The sequence below is a fragment of the Ammodytes marinus genome, assembly GCF_949987685.1.
Source record: "Ammodytes marinus genome assembly, chromosome: 2".
Lineage (NCBI taxonomy): Eukaryota > Metazoa > Chordata > Actinopteri > Uranoscopiformes > Ammodytidae > Ammodytes > Ammodytes marinus.
Window position 1 is genome coordinate 22,225,203 of NC_137231.1, and position 18,301 is coordinate 22,243,503.

General features: G+C 41.7%; 1 protein-coding gene across 1 annotated transcript in view; it reads right to left on the reverse strand.

The window, feature by feature from the left end:
- Positions 1-5,161, reverse strand: part of ptch1 (patched 1) — a 49,776-nt gene extending 44,615 nt beyond the window's left edge. Inside the window, exons 1-2 of the mRNA XM_080048695.1 lie at positions 4,669-5,161; positions 2,910-3,102 (exon numbers count right to left, since the gene is read on the reverse strand). Coding sequence (XP_079904821.1) covers positions 2,910-3,102; positions 4,669-4,839 — 364 coding nt within the window. The 5' untranslated portion in view covers positions 4,840-5,161. The remainder of the gene's footprint in view (positions 1-2,909; positions 3,103-4,668) is intronic.
- Between the last annotated feature and the right edge of the window lie 13,140 nt (positions 5,162-18,301).

Genomic DNA, 18,301 nt, shown 5'->3' on the forward strand with positions numbered 1-18,301 from the left:
AAGCCGGCATCTCACTCTCAATTGGTCTCTGTCGCTTTGTCTAATAAACAGAACTTCCTGTGTCAGAGTGTTTATAAACAGTGCTGAGTGAGCGCTGTGCGAGAGGAGACAATCCCTCTGAAAGCTGCGGCACGTGACAGCGCGTAGCATAAACACACTATATCCAGCACCGGTGTGCAGCTAATGGTGGTCCGGCACTAGGCCCTGCCAGAAAGTAGGTGATGACAGACACAACGTGAGATGGCAAAAAAACTTTTAAAAAAGCAGTTCCGGTCGCAATTGCAATCGAATAGAGAGATCTAATAGGAGATTGGTGCATTGTGTGTGGCTTGGTGTGTGTGTGTGTGTGTGTGTGTGTGTGTGTGTGTGTGTGTGTGTGTGTGTGTGTCTGTGCGCGTCCACAGGCCACACAGCTTCCAGGCGGGGTCGTCCATGGGTCGCCTGCGGAGGGCTAGTTTCAAGTGAAACATAAACAGCCGCTCTGTCCCTCTCCTCTTCTCTTCTCTCTCCTCTTTTTCCTCTCGGACCGATGGGCCAGTCCCCAAGCACGGCCCAGCACAGCGTTCCATGGTCCAGGCACGACTAATCTATCCCTCAGCTGTGCAGTCTAATCTAAACAAACAGATCTCTCCCTATCAACATCTGGAACCCCTCATGTACCGGGCCCTAGGAAACTGCAGCCCCAGTCTCTTTGTCAGTGACTGTGTGTGTGTGTGAGTGTGTGTGTGTGACTGTGTGTGTGTGTGTGTGTGAGTGTGTGTGTGTGTGTGTGTGTGTGGTTGTGTGTGTGTGAATATGGTTGAAAACGTTGACCATAGGGTCTCTACAAGACTTGGTTTTAACGTTTGACCAGCCGTTTCTGACAAAAAGACAACATTTGATTGTGTAACTGAGGCCAAAGCATAGAAAACAAAGCCTATATGACTATTTAATCATCAGTTATGTGCCACAGCTAACCATAACCACAAAACATCTAAGAATGATGACAAATACCAATCACCAGTAACCATGACCAGGTCTATTATGTCTGAAAAACACACAAAAAAACTTTCTTACTCAATAAATAACTTCCTAAAACTCCATCCAAAACTATATATTGTTGTCCAAGTAAACCTTAAATGCTGCCGAAGAGAGTTTGCAGTTTGTGGCTTCTCGAAGCGAAAGCAGCTGTGTTTTCGGCTTGTATCGATGACAGTGACAATGTATTTCAAACGGCGAACGTTTTCTAAAGTGCCAAAAAGTAAAAACATCCACAGAAACTCCAGAACAAACCCCTGCAGCTTAATGTACTCAGCCAAAAATATGGCTCAAATACACAATTTCCAGCAGAGCTCGCTGGAACACAGTGAAGAGTAAATAAAGAGAAATGTTGATGATAATTTAGTTACCAAACCCTCGACGTGATGTCATGCAACTTTTATCTATTTACGTTTTGTAAAATATTCCATTTACATGTAACAACAAATCGCCCCCAGTAGAGAGACCGTTGCCAGAAAATGGTTGGTTAGTTTATATGATACAATGAAAATGAAGTATCAAAATAGTCTGAAAATTACTTTTCTGTCAAGCCATTTCTTGACCAGTCAGTTCCACCAGCACTCAATGAAGCAACTTGGTATCCTTAGTTAGGATGCATTGTGGAGTCGAGTGAGTAAATAATAACATTCATTTTGATATGGTCCACCCTTGCTGCAGCACACATGATCATCACGGTCTGAAACGTGAAGTGCTGAAAACAGTGTTCCATCGACTACAATCAGGAGAGTCCTGTGATAAAGAGGCTCCCCTCTGGCCTCCACTGCTGCCAAACCGTGCCTGCCCCACAGATTAGAGCGCTGCAGGAGCACGCGAGGGAGAGAACAGCCAACCGGGGAGGAGGTGTGCTGTTTGACCACCACCGGAATCCGTCCGCAGTTGATGTTTGATCTCCATCTACTATGCACTTTTCATTCGAGGGGAGGGGAGTTTAAATGGTGGGGGGAGGGGGGGTGGGGTTAGCAACACAAACATCACAACAATGGGTAAACAATTTTGTTATGTTGTTTTTTTTCCCGGACCTATGAAATACTTATTTAGCTTCTCAGCAGCCAAATCTGCTCCTCCATTCATGCCTCCTATACAGCCAGCTCCAGCCCTGAACGCAGGAATGCAGATCAAAGGGGAGGGTAAAAAAGCACAGCCCCTTCCCCTATCCTCCCCCCCCCCCCCAAAGCACCACCCATACGCACGGTTCCCTCTTTTCCTTCAACATTTTCATTCCTCATAAGCTGTTTCTAGGAAGAAAAGAAATAGGAAAACAAATGAGTACGCCTATCCACTCCGCAAAAAAACACCAGTTCCTGTCCTCACTCCGCTTTTTCCCTGCAGCCGGAGACAAATCTTTTTGGAAAGTTGAGAGCTGTCCAAAACGGGACCACACACAGTCTCTGAGCATTCAACTGCTGGGGGCAGGCAGGCAGGCAGACACACACTCTCTCTCTCACACACACACACACACACACACACACACTCACACACTCTCACAAAATGGCGGCTTGGACCAAAAAAATTCCCTCGATCCCCAAAGCTGCTTATGAACTTAATTACAACTTTACTTCTGAGTGCGGTTACAGCCAGCTCTTGTGCATGTTGTGTGTGCATTTAACGTGATTTGAGACGCTGAAAAAATAATGTAGGGGGTAAAATACAATTATTTACAAGTCTCCCTTGGCCTCTTGCCAGGGACTAAACAATAAACAATCCCCCTGGACTGTTTAATAGTAGCACCCACCAACCCTCTCTCCCTCTGACAATCTAAAATATCCCTTGTCCTTCTAAAAATCGACAGTATCAAAAGCATTGAAATAATGAAAACACACACACACACATTGTCAAAAACCAGCCAATGATGATAAATCAGAGTCTCTTACCTTCCACCCAGAGTTTCTCCACGTCCGTCTCCAGATTAGCTGCCCTTAAGCCCACAGCGAAAGCTCCGAAAATCATCAGGCCCACAACCAAAAACTTTCCGCAGTTCTTTTGTATGTAACAGCCCAGCCTGAATAAAAGTCTCTGGAACTTCGCTCTCAGCCATAGCGGTGCTTTCCTCCCGGTCGCCTTCCCCTAAAGATGAGACAAGAGTCCTGATGTTACCGTCAATCGTAAACACAAAGCGCCCACACTCACCTGGACAGGTGAATCAGAACAGGAAAGGTTTGAAGTTTATACAGGAAAAAGACATGACGGTACCACAGGTCGGCCCTAATCTCTTCAAATCAGCGTCTTTTAAAATGTTTAAAAACTACGGGCCTCGGATTTGACCCAAAGGAAAGTGGCTATAATTTCCCATGAGACCACACATTTTTACCATGACGGCTCTGGAGGGGACATGTGAGCTGTGATCAAAATAACAAAAAAAAACACATTCAACATGTCTAAAGTATGACAACGGAAATATACACATCTGTTGAGGACCGCCATAGGAGACCACCGAGGACCCCACAGGGTGCGAGCCACAAGTTCCGTCATATCAGTGACATGTATAAACTGTAACCTTAGCAGGATACATGCAGAAGGGAGAGATCTTCATCCCCTGTAGCTCTCTCTCTCTCTCTCTCTCTCTCTCACTCACACACACACACACAGTGACAAACACTTACACACACACATTTCAATGCTGCACCGCTTAGTTCTCCAGATGCTACTGGAGAGAGACAGACAATAGGGGTCACCAGATTTTGCGTTGCTATGCTCCACAATAGGTTTACAGCCGGACCTTGAGAGTGGATGGAGGCAAATGAAAAGGAGATAGCTGTCAAGCCACAGGTATGCAGTAAGTATAGTGGCATCTTGATGATAAGCCTCCCCTCCTGTCTATATTTCACACTGATATTGCCTTAAACCCTTGAAATTCTGCTTTGGATGGCAATGACTTTCACAAAAGCAACATATTTTGGGAGTAGCATATTAAAGTGACATGTCAAACTGTGTTATAACTGTTTTATACATGATAGAAAAAGGTGCATGTGCTAAAACCCACAAATACCACACACACACACACACACACACACACACACACACACACACACTCCACTCCAGCAGTCCGTGTGTTCCGGCCTGCATGGGGAGTGGAGGAGCCATCACTGGGGGGGGACTCACAATATTTGTGAACGGAAGAGGGCAGCCACATGGATCCCTCCCTCACTCACCCTCCCACCTCCCTCATCCCCCAACTTTACGCCAGTGGCCCGAGTAGACTCGGTCACACACAAACACAAACCTTTAACTTAAGCCCCCTAAACTGTTTTACGCTGCCCGTGGAGCAGAGAAACGTCAAACTGGATGTTATGAAACAAGTCCCCGATAGCGGTTGACTGTGAGCGAAGGCTGTTGCATGTTTTGCCTCGCCTGAGACCGTTACAGGTCGGGATGTTGTATCAGGGAGCGATCGAGTTGGGTATTTTGCAAATACAACATCCCAAAACAGAAGCCGGCTGCGCACACGGAGTGTGAATGTTACTCAAATTCAAACAAAACAACTTTCGGCTCACCACAACCTTGCCTTACCCCTGTTTCCCCCCTTTACACAGCCCGTCCCGTTACCTAGCAGCGACTGGACATAGTTTTTCGGAGAATACAATGAAAACCAAGACCATAAAGCCCTTTCCATGCAAGAAGAGAGATAAGCACCTCGGATATTTGCTCCAAAGCAAAGCCCGCATCGCAGTAGCTCGGCCGCTGCAAATACTCCAAATCCAGCGGTGTGTTGCGGGTATAGTTCCCCCTGTTCCTCCGCGTTATCCTCGGCCGATCGGGGTCTCTGTTTTCCTGCTCGGAGGGCGCATTAGCAGCCGAGGCCATGTTGCGGGGACTGCGAGATGGTTACCGTTTCCCACTTTATAGTAGCTCCCCGAAAGCGTGTAGCGATATCCCAAGGCAACAAAGTTTCACTCTCGGAGATCTCACACCCGTGAAGTAGGACTTCATACTCCTGTAGGAGACGGCGAGTCAAAGTCTGCACCTTCCATCCCAACATTTCGCGATCCGGAGGTCTCCACCGCTTTCACCGCATTCACCGTGTCCTGTGTAAAAGAAAAGTATGTTTCTCTCAAAAAGCGTGGTGTGCAAAGCGATTCCCATACACGAGTCGTCGGCTAAGAAACCTCGATGGTTGTAGCATTCTGGTGAGATCTATGTGGTCTTCCCCTGGGCCGCGCGTCACGGCCGACTCTGAGATTCAATTGAAGAGGAGAAAAAGACCTCTCTCCATTTGGAGGCAGAAAGGAGGAGGGGTGAAAATAAAAAAGGGGAAAAAAAACTCGAGATCCCGCCTCTGGGGCTGTCAGATTGCAGGACTTTCTTGCATCTGATTGGTTCCAGAAGGGCAAAAATTACTCAGCAAACACGACTATTATTAGCTGCTTAGCAACAGCTCACTAAAGTAGAGAGACCACCCAGGCAGAGAGAACTCATGTGAGTGTGCATCTCCAACTTCGGGGGAGGCTCGCTGGGAGCAAAAAAAAAAAAAACTTTGGTGCGTTTGGTTTTTCTGGGTTTTCCACAAAGAGCCCTCTCGCTAGAAAGAAGCAATTCCACCAGAGGAACTGGAATCTGAGGCAAGGTACACGTTGTGTGCGTCGGAAGGGAAGGGGCAGAGGAATGTCAGAACTGCGGTTTTTTAACTTACATTTTTTTTCTTCCTGCCAAAACCCTGATGGTGGTAGTGGAGCCTCAAATTACAGGGTCCTACGGTGTGGTGTTGTTATAATGTCAGACCCACACTATAGCCTCTATAGACTTGTTTGACTAGGTGATGTCACGTTGTTTATTCTTTCAACGGTAATAAAGTTGCAATATGGACAATTTAACCAATAGCCTAAATTAAGTTCTGGTCACATCAATGTCTTGCATAATAAATAGCTCAGCTGGCAAAATATGCTGTCCATCTCGAACAAAACAACAATGATAATGCAAAATAATTGTATTTTGTCCAAAGTACATTTTTGAGGGCCCTTTTTAAAATCACAGCCAAATGAAATAATTGTGTTTTACGCACTATTAGCCTATTGTCTATAACATTATCTTATTTGATTACCCAGTGTAAAGGTAGAATCATACAGTGTTACAATAGTACAATTACCTCATATTTCAGTTTCACAGAGACCAACTGTTGGATTTTTGTTTACATTTTTGGCATTAAGCATTTAATGATAAACGCTCTGACATTTGAAATGCAGGCTTAATGCCATCATTGTGAATTTAATCAATAGTCTTACCAATTATGGCCATTAATCGACTATTATATTGTCTGTTTTTGTTATCTTTAAAATAAAAAAAACCTTCATGACCCAGGGGGTGATAATGGGAGGGAATGAATTTTAGCCTAAATCAAGTCACAGCACTGTGAAATGTTTTAACCATTGGACTTCTCCTTCTACAAATGTAGGCTAATTGAACTAATACGCTGAACTGTCGAAGTCAATGTGAGGAATAACACGGGAATCACAAATCATAAGAATTCAGCGGTAAATAATTCAGCATGCGGCCACTTGATGGACCAGAGGATCAGTCTAATATCAGCAGCCCACAGACACTTCACACCTGAGCCGTATCCCAGCACGTCTGGCTGCCAGCTGGCCGCGCACTTACCATCTTCAGTCCAGGTGTGGAGTGGAGGGAGAGCCTTCCCAGAACAAATCCGTGATATCCGCCCCCCGTGGTGTCCGAAACGTGTCAGTTAGGCTATATGATGAAGATAAAATAACTGCTTTATTGTCGCGAGGAGAAAAAAAAGACACATCGTAATCCGTCTTGGTCGCAGGCATCCCGCTCTGCGTTGGAAAAGGTTCACTCACAATTACATGGCTGTTCCCCTTTTGGCCACGTGGGTGGTCCCGTTCGCTCCACAGGCAGGAGGACCTTTTGACTGTCACGTGGTTTAGCCCAAAATCGAACCCAGTACCACTACCAACCCATGCACAGCAGAATCCCGTGTCTCACACAGCCAGACCAGTGTGACACACACACACACACACACACACACACACACACACACACACACACACACACACACACACACACACACACATTTTTTAATTCGGCCAACACCCTAAATAACAGAATTTGTGGTCCTCTGTTTGCATTGACCTCACCCCCAAGGATTATAGTTTTTAAGAAAAGCTCAGATGATGTCTGATTTTTTTTTTAAAATCTAAACAAAGTTATTTATTGTTACATCAACATTAAGGTTATTTTCCCTTCAGAATCTGGAGTGTTGGGCGTGGTGAAGACCACCACACGGAATACAACAATGATATAATTTCACTGGCAGCAGATATATCTCTTGTGTCATGTGTGTTAGTACGGAAAAAGAGTATAATGGGGGACCCAAGTTGGGCTGGGAATGCCCCCTGATGCCCCTGAAAAGAAAGAGGCCTGTCTCAGTAGAACTTACAGCAAACAGGAGTCGTAACTGCTTCACCATATCTGTGCTGCTAGTCATGTTCAGTTTGTTGTCATGACGGTAACATTGTAGGACTTCATCAAAGTGCTGTAGGTCATTTTGGAAAATAGCCCCCCCCCCTCCCTTGAATACTGTAGTGTAGAGGCTGTAAAGATATGCCAGTAAAAATGCTCTGGGAGATTATATTGCAAGCATCTGTGTGAACTAATGAAATACGTATGCACATTACATGCCAAAACACCCTTGACCAAACATGAGCATATTTCCTTTTTTTTCACTAACCGTCATGTGCTAATATGGATCAGATGGACTAATTGTTCACTTGAGGAACTGTACCAAGTAGGAAGACAAGTATTAAAATCAGCTTCTTTAAATGTTGTGATTACTGCCAATATATTGAATTCAAGACCTTATTTAAGCAAGCAGGGCAATGGGTCCATTTAGGCCTGTAAATGATTGTATTTGAACACAATTCAATTGAAAATTTTAATAAAATCAGCAAGATAATGAAGCTTCAGCAATACAAGAGCTGTGTATAGCATCCAAGTTGCTGATTAAAATGATCGAAATGTATGGCAGCACCACTAGTCATGGTCAATTTTGCAGCTAAACTTATTCGCATTTTTTATTTTTTTTACTTAAACCTCTTCGAGAACAGATATTCCACAATACACAGCACTGGAAGGATTAGTTGAATCATATTTTAATATAAAGCTATATGTATATATATAATGTGAGATGTGAGATTTTCATAGCAAGTTTCATAGTTCATATATATGTTTAAATTAAAAAAAAAGGAACTTGTCCATTGTGAGAAATCGAGCAAAAGGTAGGGGTCTGAACATCATCATAAATATTCAAAATCATCCCCTGGAACTTATGAATATACCGTTTATTGCCATTTTCATAGCAGTCAACTGCTAAGTGTTGGTCTGACACAAAGGACTAACTGATGGCTATACAAAATGCAACTGAAACGGCTTTGTTTGGGAATTCTGTTTGTGTGGTCCGTTATGCTGCAGAAACTACTGGACTTCACATTCACTTCAAGGTACACAGCAGCAGGCAATACACTTCACATACACTTACCCTATAGGGTTACTGTTTCAGGTGAAAAAAACATTGACCAGCCTTAACAACACACATCATCACACATAAAAGAGCCTTGGGAATTTTCAATCAGAGAGGGCTGCAAAACAAGTATTTTCAGCCTTTTAACCATGTTGCTATGTTGGTACATTTGTTGTTGAATCTGTTAGAATCCGCCTCCTTTGTTGTTGTTTTGTGGTTCCTAGGTTCTCAGTGATTCATGTCTGCGTTTCTGTGATAGTTCATATTCATCTCATTCTTCCTAATCCACATGGATCTCTAATGAGAAAAGGAGATGAAGTATTCATGTAAAGAGCTGGAGGAATTGGGCATCAATCCCGCCATGACTTCATCAACCAATCACCTTACTTGACCCCATCCCCCACCCCTATATGGATGGTATCTGGCTAGTGGCCATGGGAAAAAAAGCGGAAAAACAATTGTTTAGTGCAGGCGCTTATTTATGATTTGCAGGTGGATTACTGTTCAAAGAAGGAGTGTGCCGACATATTCATATCATTGAGTCATAACCTGAGTCTCCTCCTGGACAGGCTCAGTGTCAGGCTTCACGTGGAGACATGCATGGAGATGTCTCATCAATTTCCTACAGCTTTTACCTCACAAAACTTTTGACTTTCATATGCATTTACATTACACATGTGTTTATGATGTATTTTAACTGCTACGTAACGAGTCAAAGACTACTCTCCGTTGCCACAGTGAATGGCAACTGTATCAAACTATGCCAAAAAAATCTTTTTTTATACAAGCACTCTTTTCCAAGCTTCTTAGTTGGGTAGTTATGAATAGAAAATTACGGAGGAGTGGTGCAGTGTGACCGAGCAGCCACTCACATTCAGGGCCGGATCTAGGCATAGGCATTCTAGGCACGTGCCTAGGGCCCATTTCCACAAGGGGGCCCAGTGAGAAGGATTTTTTTTTTTTTTTTTTTTTTTTTAGGTTTTTTTTTAGGTTTTTTTTTACGGTATGTGTTTGATATTAACATCATATTATGCAAATGTAAGTTATCATACAAAAAAAGGAATAACATTTTTTGGTCTGGATAGTTAATAGCCTATTAATTTAATCAGTTCATCCGAGGTTAACTTATCACTCGGTATTGAGTTTATTTTAAAAAATTGGAAATTGGGCTGCCCTCAGTTGCCCATGCACTGTGTATACTGTAGTCTATAGTCTATTTCAGCCTCATCTGTGGAAAAAAAGATAGCTGGACAACAGAGTTCTTCTGCTTCGTTCCTCTCACTGCATTTAAATGCATTCATAATATTAAAGAGAAATATGTTCCGTAAAAGAAAAAAAAGCACCATCCCAGAGGACACTGAATTATATTTTTAATTTTATTTATATATTATATTTTTTCTATTTTAATATTTTTATGGAAAATCCATGTCTTTCTTCGATAGCTTTTATTTCTACTTCATTCGAGCCAGTATCTCCAAATTATTTGTTCACACAAAATTCCTCAGATTTAGCCTCTTAATTTCCCTCTCAAAGTGCACCAAATTCATGCATTTCACTTTAAAAAGGTAAAAAAAAATCTCCCGGGGGGGCATACCCCCGGACCCCCCTAGGAGAGTCAGGATCTCGACTGGCTACTATTTTCACTAAGCTGGACATTGGAGGCACTAGGGATGAACTGGGTGTGTGAATGACATTTAACAATAGTCAATCATTTGGCCACGATAACATTGGAGAGGGGGGCCCTAATCAAATTCGGCTTAGGGCCACATGAAGGCTTGGGCCGGCTCTGCTCCCCGGTTGTAATTTTAGTCGTCAAACCAGAGTTTTGCTGTGCGGCGTCTCACACTGGCGATGTCTCACTCATAGGTCTCACTGTGAATTTCGCCGTTACCCACCACAGAGTTCCACGCCAGGTTTCACCAGGTGAATCGCTGCTTCGCTCACGCAAGGCTTTTGTGTTAGATCAGGCTTGCACGAGCGTTTTAACTTTATGCTGAATAAAGCATTGCACTGCACTGTTTTTCATCCAGTTGGAAAAATTGCTCCCACACGGACTCTGCACGCACCTTACAGAAATGCTCCTGCAGTGAGCTCGCACACTCAGTTACGTTTCTCTTTACTCCCGTTTACAAACGCGCAACTCTTAAACAAATGAATGAGCATAATACTCTTGTGGCAGTTCAAATGTACGTAGTTTTTCACCAAATCGTGAAGTATCCGTTTGGAGGGGGCCCGAAAAAATGCGGTATGCCTAGTGTAATCTTTCTTCTTAATCCGGGCCTGCTCACATTTAAAGCCACTGAAAAAAAGAGGAAAAGGAAAAGAAGAAATACGGCAGAGAGAAGGAGTGAAAGATTGCAAACAAAGCACACCTCTTAATTGAAAACAAATGCACTCAAGCTCCCAATTAAGTAAGAATGTCCTCTCTCTCTTTCTCTCTCTATCTCTCTCCCTTATTCTAAAGACACAATTCAATCAAATTCCTTGGGAAATGAAGGCATGGGATGGACTTCCTTTTTTATTTCCACTTTTGTGACTATAATGTTGCCCTGTGGTTTCACTTGTTAAGATGACTATGAACGTGTGTGTCTTTGGGAAGATAAAGTGAATCCAACATGTCCATTGGTAATAACAACTATGCACTGACCTATTACTGTAAGTGGGTGGATCCGGGAACTTGGCAAAGTTGCTAAAAACAGGTGCAATAGGCCAACAAATAGGAGCATTCAGACAAAAAGTGTTTATTTTTTTCATTTATATATATTATATGTACACTATATCCAGCACCGGTGTGCAGCTAATGGTGGTCCGGCACTAGGCACTGCCACAAAGTAGGTGATGACAGACACAACGTGAGATAGGCAATTAAAAAAAAAGAGCAGTTCCGGTCACAATTGCAATCGAATTGAGAGATCTAATAGGAGATCGGTGCATTGTGTGTGGCTTGGTGTGTATGTGTGTGTGTGTGTGTGTGTGTGTGTGTGTGTGCGCTTGTGTGCTGATCTGCTTGTATGCTAGTGTGTAAGCATATGAGCAGTAATATTAATATGTAAATGTATTTTGGGTGCGGCTCTACATAAGCCTGTACAGGTTTCTGCCACACCCACACATGTATTTTATTTTATTTTTCTACTACATGTTTTTTAAATCGATTTGTATGTGGAATAAATAAACTAAACTAAACTAAATCTTAGAGGTTTTATTTAGAGAAATAATTTATTTTTAAGATATTTTTTGGGCATTTTTATGCTTTATTGACAGTGTAGAGACAGAGGTGAAATGGGGCAGAGAGGGGAGTGACATGCAGAGAATGACCGCAGGCTGGACTCGATGGAGGGGACGCCTTACCAACTGAGCTAAAGGCGCCCCCATTACTCCCAGTTTTCATTGAAACTACTGAGTTAATCCGACTTCCTGTACCACATTACTTCCATTCAGCTCTTGACTCCTTTACCAACACCGCCAGTGTCTACAGCCCATTTGGGAGAGTATCCCCTCACATCTCCTCAAATCACAATGAGATCCTACCACCAGAGAGTTCTCACATGGGCCTCTTTAGTTTTCCCTTTTATGCTTACTATATGTCGAATAATGTAATACTCTTTAAGCCCTTTCTTCTCTGAGACCAAGCTGCACATTGTTTCCCATGCAATCAGGGATACACTTACTTTTGGTACTTACTGTTTACTTCTATTCAATCTGCCTAAGATTAAGTTGTGAGCAATGACTTTAATGAATGCAATGTTGCCCTAAGTAACACATAGTGCATAAAATGCATAAGTGAAATAATACCCAAGTTGTATTTAAAACGCATGCTCCTTTCTGGTGTGCGTTTCTGCTACACATTTTATATCCCCTTGAAATTCTACCACAGTGTTCTATAGGTACCATTTCCAATATTTCTGCCAAGTCATAAAATCTATCCCCTCCTCCTCCTCCATCTTGACTTAGCTGCCGGCTCCCCATGGTCCATCATGGCGGCCTGGCCAAGTGGTGAGGGCTGAGTTCACGGCATGAGCCTGCTGGGATGTTTATATTCCAGCTCAAGGTTGCCTTCAATCATACACGGAGCTGTTTGACAGCCTGGCCTCTGTTTACCTCTCCCAATATCCGACTGCATGGCTTTGTATGAACAATCAGAGGCCGCTCAAAGAGGATCCAAAGAGTGCAAGTCCACCATTTACCGTCAAAGCAGCCACACAGAGAAGAAGTGGAACCCCAAAGGCATCATCATGTTTTACAGAAAATGCTTAAGTTTGACTGGCTGAGCCAAAGTAGGTCAACTCTCTCCGGAAAAAAAAGCAGCGCCAGTTAATTTCAAATATATGTTTGGAATAATTTAAGTTGATATATGTGTTTCTTGTGGTGATTAGGATAGTGAGCATTACTTCATGCAATCACACTGCTGCTATACATGGCAAACACCTTGCTTAGACTGCCTGCAAAGGAAAAGTTCTACATTTTTGTTGAATATTGATTTAGATTTTAGGGCATTTAAGCACTTTAAGTCTTATTAATCTCTTTTGGACCCTGTGTAGCAGTTCGCTTAGCTGTTTGTCCGACGTATACTTTGAGATCTGGGATAGACAATGTTGGATCTGGCTGATATTTAGACAAGGCAGTGGTCTGTTCTACAGAACTGGACTGAGAAGCTGTAATTTTTGGAATTGAGTAAGCCCCCAATGTTAACAGGAAACGTGTGCTGCACTGAATGTATACACACGGCCTCAACAAATAAGCAGTATAATACAATATCAACGCTGTGGCTCCACAGAAAATGGGGATAAAGGGAGAAGGAAAGTGAGACAACCCGAAAATAGGCAGAAAGAGCAGTCAAACAGTTGGAGCTGGCTTCCCCACACATTCATTTTCATTTTCATAATTGTATAGAGGAAGGAAAGGAAATTTTGACTAACAAACAAATACATTTGTCATGGATCCCAACATCTGCAGCTTCGCACTTTTTGACAGCAACCATTCGCCTTAGTCGAAGGTTTGCTTGCTTCAGTTTGAACTGAGGTTTGTCTGTGCGAGGCCCTCTGGAAAAAGTGACACATTTAAAGGTAAGAACCTCCTAAACTGTCAGTGTTAACCACAGAGAGAACTGTCACCTTCCTCAATGGAGTTCAGGCTCATAAACAAGCATCATCAACCTTCATTACAACTAATTATTCCAACAGCAAGGACTGGATATGTTCTTTTGATTTCCTAATTGAATCAACAAAATATCTCATACATAATATAATGTTTCCAAATCAAATTCCTAATTTACAATTGCTTTCTATAGCATAAAAACAAAGACATAGTCAGTGGCGTGTCATGATTGCTTGAATTCATGTTAACATATCTACAGTGTTGGAGTAAGAGCCGTGTAAATGAAGATGCAATGGTATTAAGCCATTTTTAACTGCTATTCTGCGGTACAGTTTGAAATTGAAATTCCACCCTTGAGTCACTCAGTGGAGAGAAAGTGTTATTGAATTGTTATGGAATGTAAAGAAAAACAGCCTTAAGAGTAAAAAACAAACAAAATACCAATACAAATATATTTACAGTAACTTTCCTTTGTTTATTTTATCATGCTAGTGTTTGATATATCTTTATACATCAACCAAAAACACAGAGAGGAAAGAGTGACAAATAAAAAGATCAGTCTTTCACTTGGAGACAAGGCAATACACAGTAGACTAAACTAGGATATATAACGTGTGATTAAAAGTGCCCCTAACTTAAACACTTTTCAAAACGTTTAACCACAATGGTATTTGCATCGGTTGTGTTGAAATATGGACATGTCGGAAAATGTTCTGTTGTGCAGACACAGTGTATTCTGGTTCTTTGGATTGTTTTGACCATTAAGTCATTGTAAAAAAAGAAAAAGACAATGAGGACACATTAGCCTTGAAATGTCGGAATTTGTATAAATTGTTGCTACTTTGTAATATGACATTTGTATTTTAAATGCAAGAGGGAAATGCTCATTTTCACTGACCACAGCTCTTCTCCAAGTTGAGTTTGGGCCTGATTTTAACAAGAATTACACACGCATCACTTTATTACATAAATGGAGTGAAGAAGAAAAAATAAATCAATAACTGCAGCAGAGACAGATAGAGAAACAGGGTGGAACAAGTTTGGCTTCCTTCATTCTAATATCACTGCTTGAGATGTGGTGCAGACCTGTGTGTGTTGACAGCACCTGCAGCAAAGCCACTGCGCCTGCATTCATTCCTGGCCCATCAATGCGCCGTCACAGTCGTCATCTGCTTGTTTTCCCCACAACACCATGAGGTCATAGCTTAAGTGGCCAATTAACCCAAACACAGTTAAACACAGTTACATCCGTGGCATCTAGATACATTTATGGTTGCTTTGCAAGACATGTGTGAATGGAGGATTATGAAACCGTATCCCTGTCATCTCGCACCTCACATCACACCTGCATTGTTTGTGCATTTCTAATTCAATATGTCTGATGGCATCTGGTTTGATCCTGTGCTAGACTGTTCTGGTTGTTTACTGTGAGGTCTGACTTCCCTGTTTTTCCTAATTACCACCTGCTTACAATCTTGCTTAATTTATGCGTATTGGTCAAGATGTGGGCGCTCTCTCCTCTGACTGTTTCACAGGCCAGCCAAAATTGTTAGTGGTGAATATTCAACCATCGCCTCTGCTAAAAAACTTTATACAGCTACAGTATGCATGAGGCCTCAGGATGATGTGCAACAGTGTTTCTTTGAAAATAAATAAATAAAAAAGTCAGGTGTGCATGATTGAATGTGTTAAAGGCTGACAGAAATAAAAACAAGATACAGTAAAGGAGGATTTGAGGTGTCGAAAGAGAGAAAGTCAGTACTACACAGAGAAAGAAAGAGACTGACATTGACATTTCCAAATGGAATGGTTGAATACAAACACAGCTGGATGTGATAGAAGAGCATTTATTGGCTGCGTTTTAATTATTGCTTTGACTTTCCATAGACTGCCAAGGACTATTGTGTATACAGTGAGTGTGCATGCTGTTGACAGCTTATCTGAATCCAAGCTTGCTTTTCGCAGTGAAGGTGCGACCTCAGGAGTCTTGGCAATGCTGAGAAATGCATCTGCTCAATTCAAAAGAAGCATTGTTTTGCGCACCTCTGCTGCAACCATATCTTGATATATATATATATATATACAGTACAGGCCAAAAGTTTGGACACGCTCAATGTGTTTCCTTTATTTTTATGACTAGTTACAATGTAGATTCTCACTGAAGGCATCAAAACTTTGAATGAACACATGTGGAATTCTTTGCTAAACCATTTCAGGTGACTCCCTAATGAAGTTCATTGAGAGAGCACCAAGGGTTTGTAGCGCTGTCAAAAAAGCAAAGGGTGCCTACTTTGAGGAATCTAAAATATAAGACCTATTTAAGAGTCATTTCACACTTTTTTCTTAAGTACATAATTCCATATGTCCCTTCAAAGTTGTGATGCCTTCAGTGAGAATCTACAATGTAAATAGTCGTGAAAATAAAGAAAACGCATTGAATGAAAAGGTGTGTCCAAACTTTTGGCCTGTACTGTATATATATATATACAGTCATATGAAAAAGTTTGGGAACCCCTCTCAGCCGGCATTATAATTGACTCTGCTTTCACAAAAAAAATATAAAAGTGGTATGTCTTTAATTTACCAGGAACAGCTAAGTACTGGGATGTTTTCCAAACAAAGATTTTTTGAAAAGCATTATTTGGTTGTATGAAATAAAATAAAATGTGAAAAACTGGCTGTGCAAAAATATGGGTACCCTTGTGGTTTTGTTGATTTTAATGCCTGTAACAGCATGTAAAACTGATGACTTTAAACACAAAGTTGGTTGGATTATGTTGTTAAGCCTTGAACCTCATAGAAATGTCTGTTTAATCATGAGAAGATGGATTTTAGGTGCCTCAATGCAAGTTGCACTTCTCTTTGACTCTCTGCTGAAGTGAGACAGAATGGGATCATCAAAACAGCTCCCAAAAGATCTTAAAAACAAAGATTGTTCATTGTCATGGTTTAGGGGAAGGCTACAAGAAGCTTTCCCAAAGGTTTCAATTGTCAATTTCGACTGTAGGGAACGTTGTCAGGAAATGGAAGGACACAGGCATAGTGGCAGTTAAACCCAGGCATGGCAGACCAAGAAAAAAACAGGAGCGGCATTGGTGGAGGATTGTGAGAATGGTTGCACACAACCCACAGATCACCTCCAAAGGCCTGCAAGAACATCTGGCTGCAGATTGTGTATCTGTACATCATTCAACAATTCAGCGCAATTTGCACCAAAACATCTGTTTTTTATAAAGACCAAATAACTTAATTTTTGTCTCATCAGTCCAAAGCATTTTCTTCCTATATGAAGCTGGCTTGTCTAAATGAGCTTTTGCATACTCCATGCAACTGTATCTGTGGCGTGGGCGCAGAAAGGGCTTCCTTCTCATCACCCGGCCATACAGATGTTTTGGTGCAAATTGCACTGAATTGTAGAACCATGTAAAGATACACAATCTGCAGCCAGATGTTCTTGCAGGTCTTTGGAGGTGATCTTTGGGTTGTGTGCAACCATTCTCACAATCCGCCGCATATGCCGCTCTTGTACTTTTCTTGGTCTGCTAGACCTGGGTTTAACTGCAACTGTGCCTGTGTCCTTCCATTCCCTGACAACGTTCCTTACAGTAGAAATTGACAATTGAAACCTTTGGGAAAGCTTCTTGTAGCCTTCCCCTAAACCATGACAATGAATAATCTTTGTTTTTAAGATCTTTTGGGAGCTGTTTTGATGATCCCATTCTGTCTCACTTCAGCAGAGAGTCAAAGAGAAGTGCAACTTGCATTTAGGCACCTAAAATACATTTTCTCATGATTAAACAGACATTTCTATGAGGTTCAAGGCTTAACAACATAATCCAACCAACTTTGTGTTTAAAGTCATCAGTTTTACATGCTGTTACAGGCATTAAAATCAACAAAACCACAAGGGTACCCATATTTTTGCACAGCCAGTTTTTCACATTTTATTTTATTTCATACAACCAAATACTGCTTTTCAAAAAATCTTTGTTTGGAAAACATCCCAGTACTTAGCTGTTCCTGGTAAATTAAAGACATACCACTTTTATATTTTTTTTGTGAAAGCAGAGTCAATTATAATGCCGGCTGAGAGGGGTTCCCAAACTTTTTCATATGACTGTATAGGGGGAATAATGACAAAGAGACTGAATATAAGTTGAAGGAGAAAAAGTGAGTTTGTTTACAGTCCAAAAAAAGAAAAAGAAGAATAGTGTTTTCAGGTTTGGGTCTGCAGACATCAGATAAACACATATCCATCTATCCTCTCGCCACCATGCTGGTATGTAGCACAGAAATGTAAAACAATCTGAAACAAAGTAAACGTGCTTATACAAGGATGGGCTCTCTCTAGAAAAATCACCTTGCTTTGGGGAGAATTTAAAAACTGAAAGCTGGTTTTATCGGTACATTTCAGAAATAAAGTTTAGGAACTTCAGTTACTTCATCCAAAATGCAGATGTTGTAGCAGTCATCTGTGTATTCACATCATAACATTTAATGGCATGATGTGGCACATGCCCCCATCCTGACATTCACGGTGGATACGTAACAATGTCTAGATTGAGCTGCAAACTGAAAAGAACGCAAAAATGTGTGCCAATGTAAATTTAGAGTATAATTAAACCAGCACTAATACACATAACAAAATTACGGCTTATGAAGAGCCCATCAATCATAAAACCTGTAATGATAAGT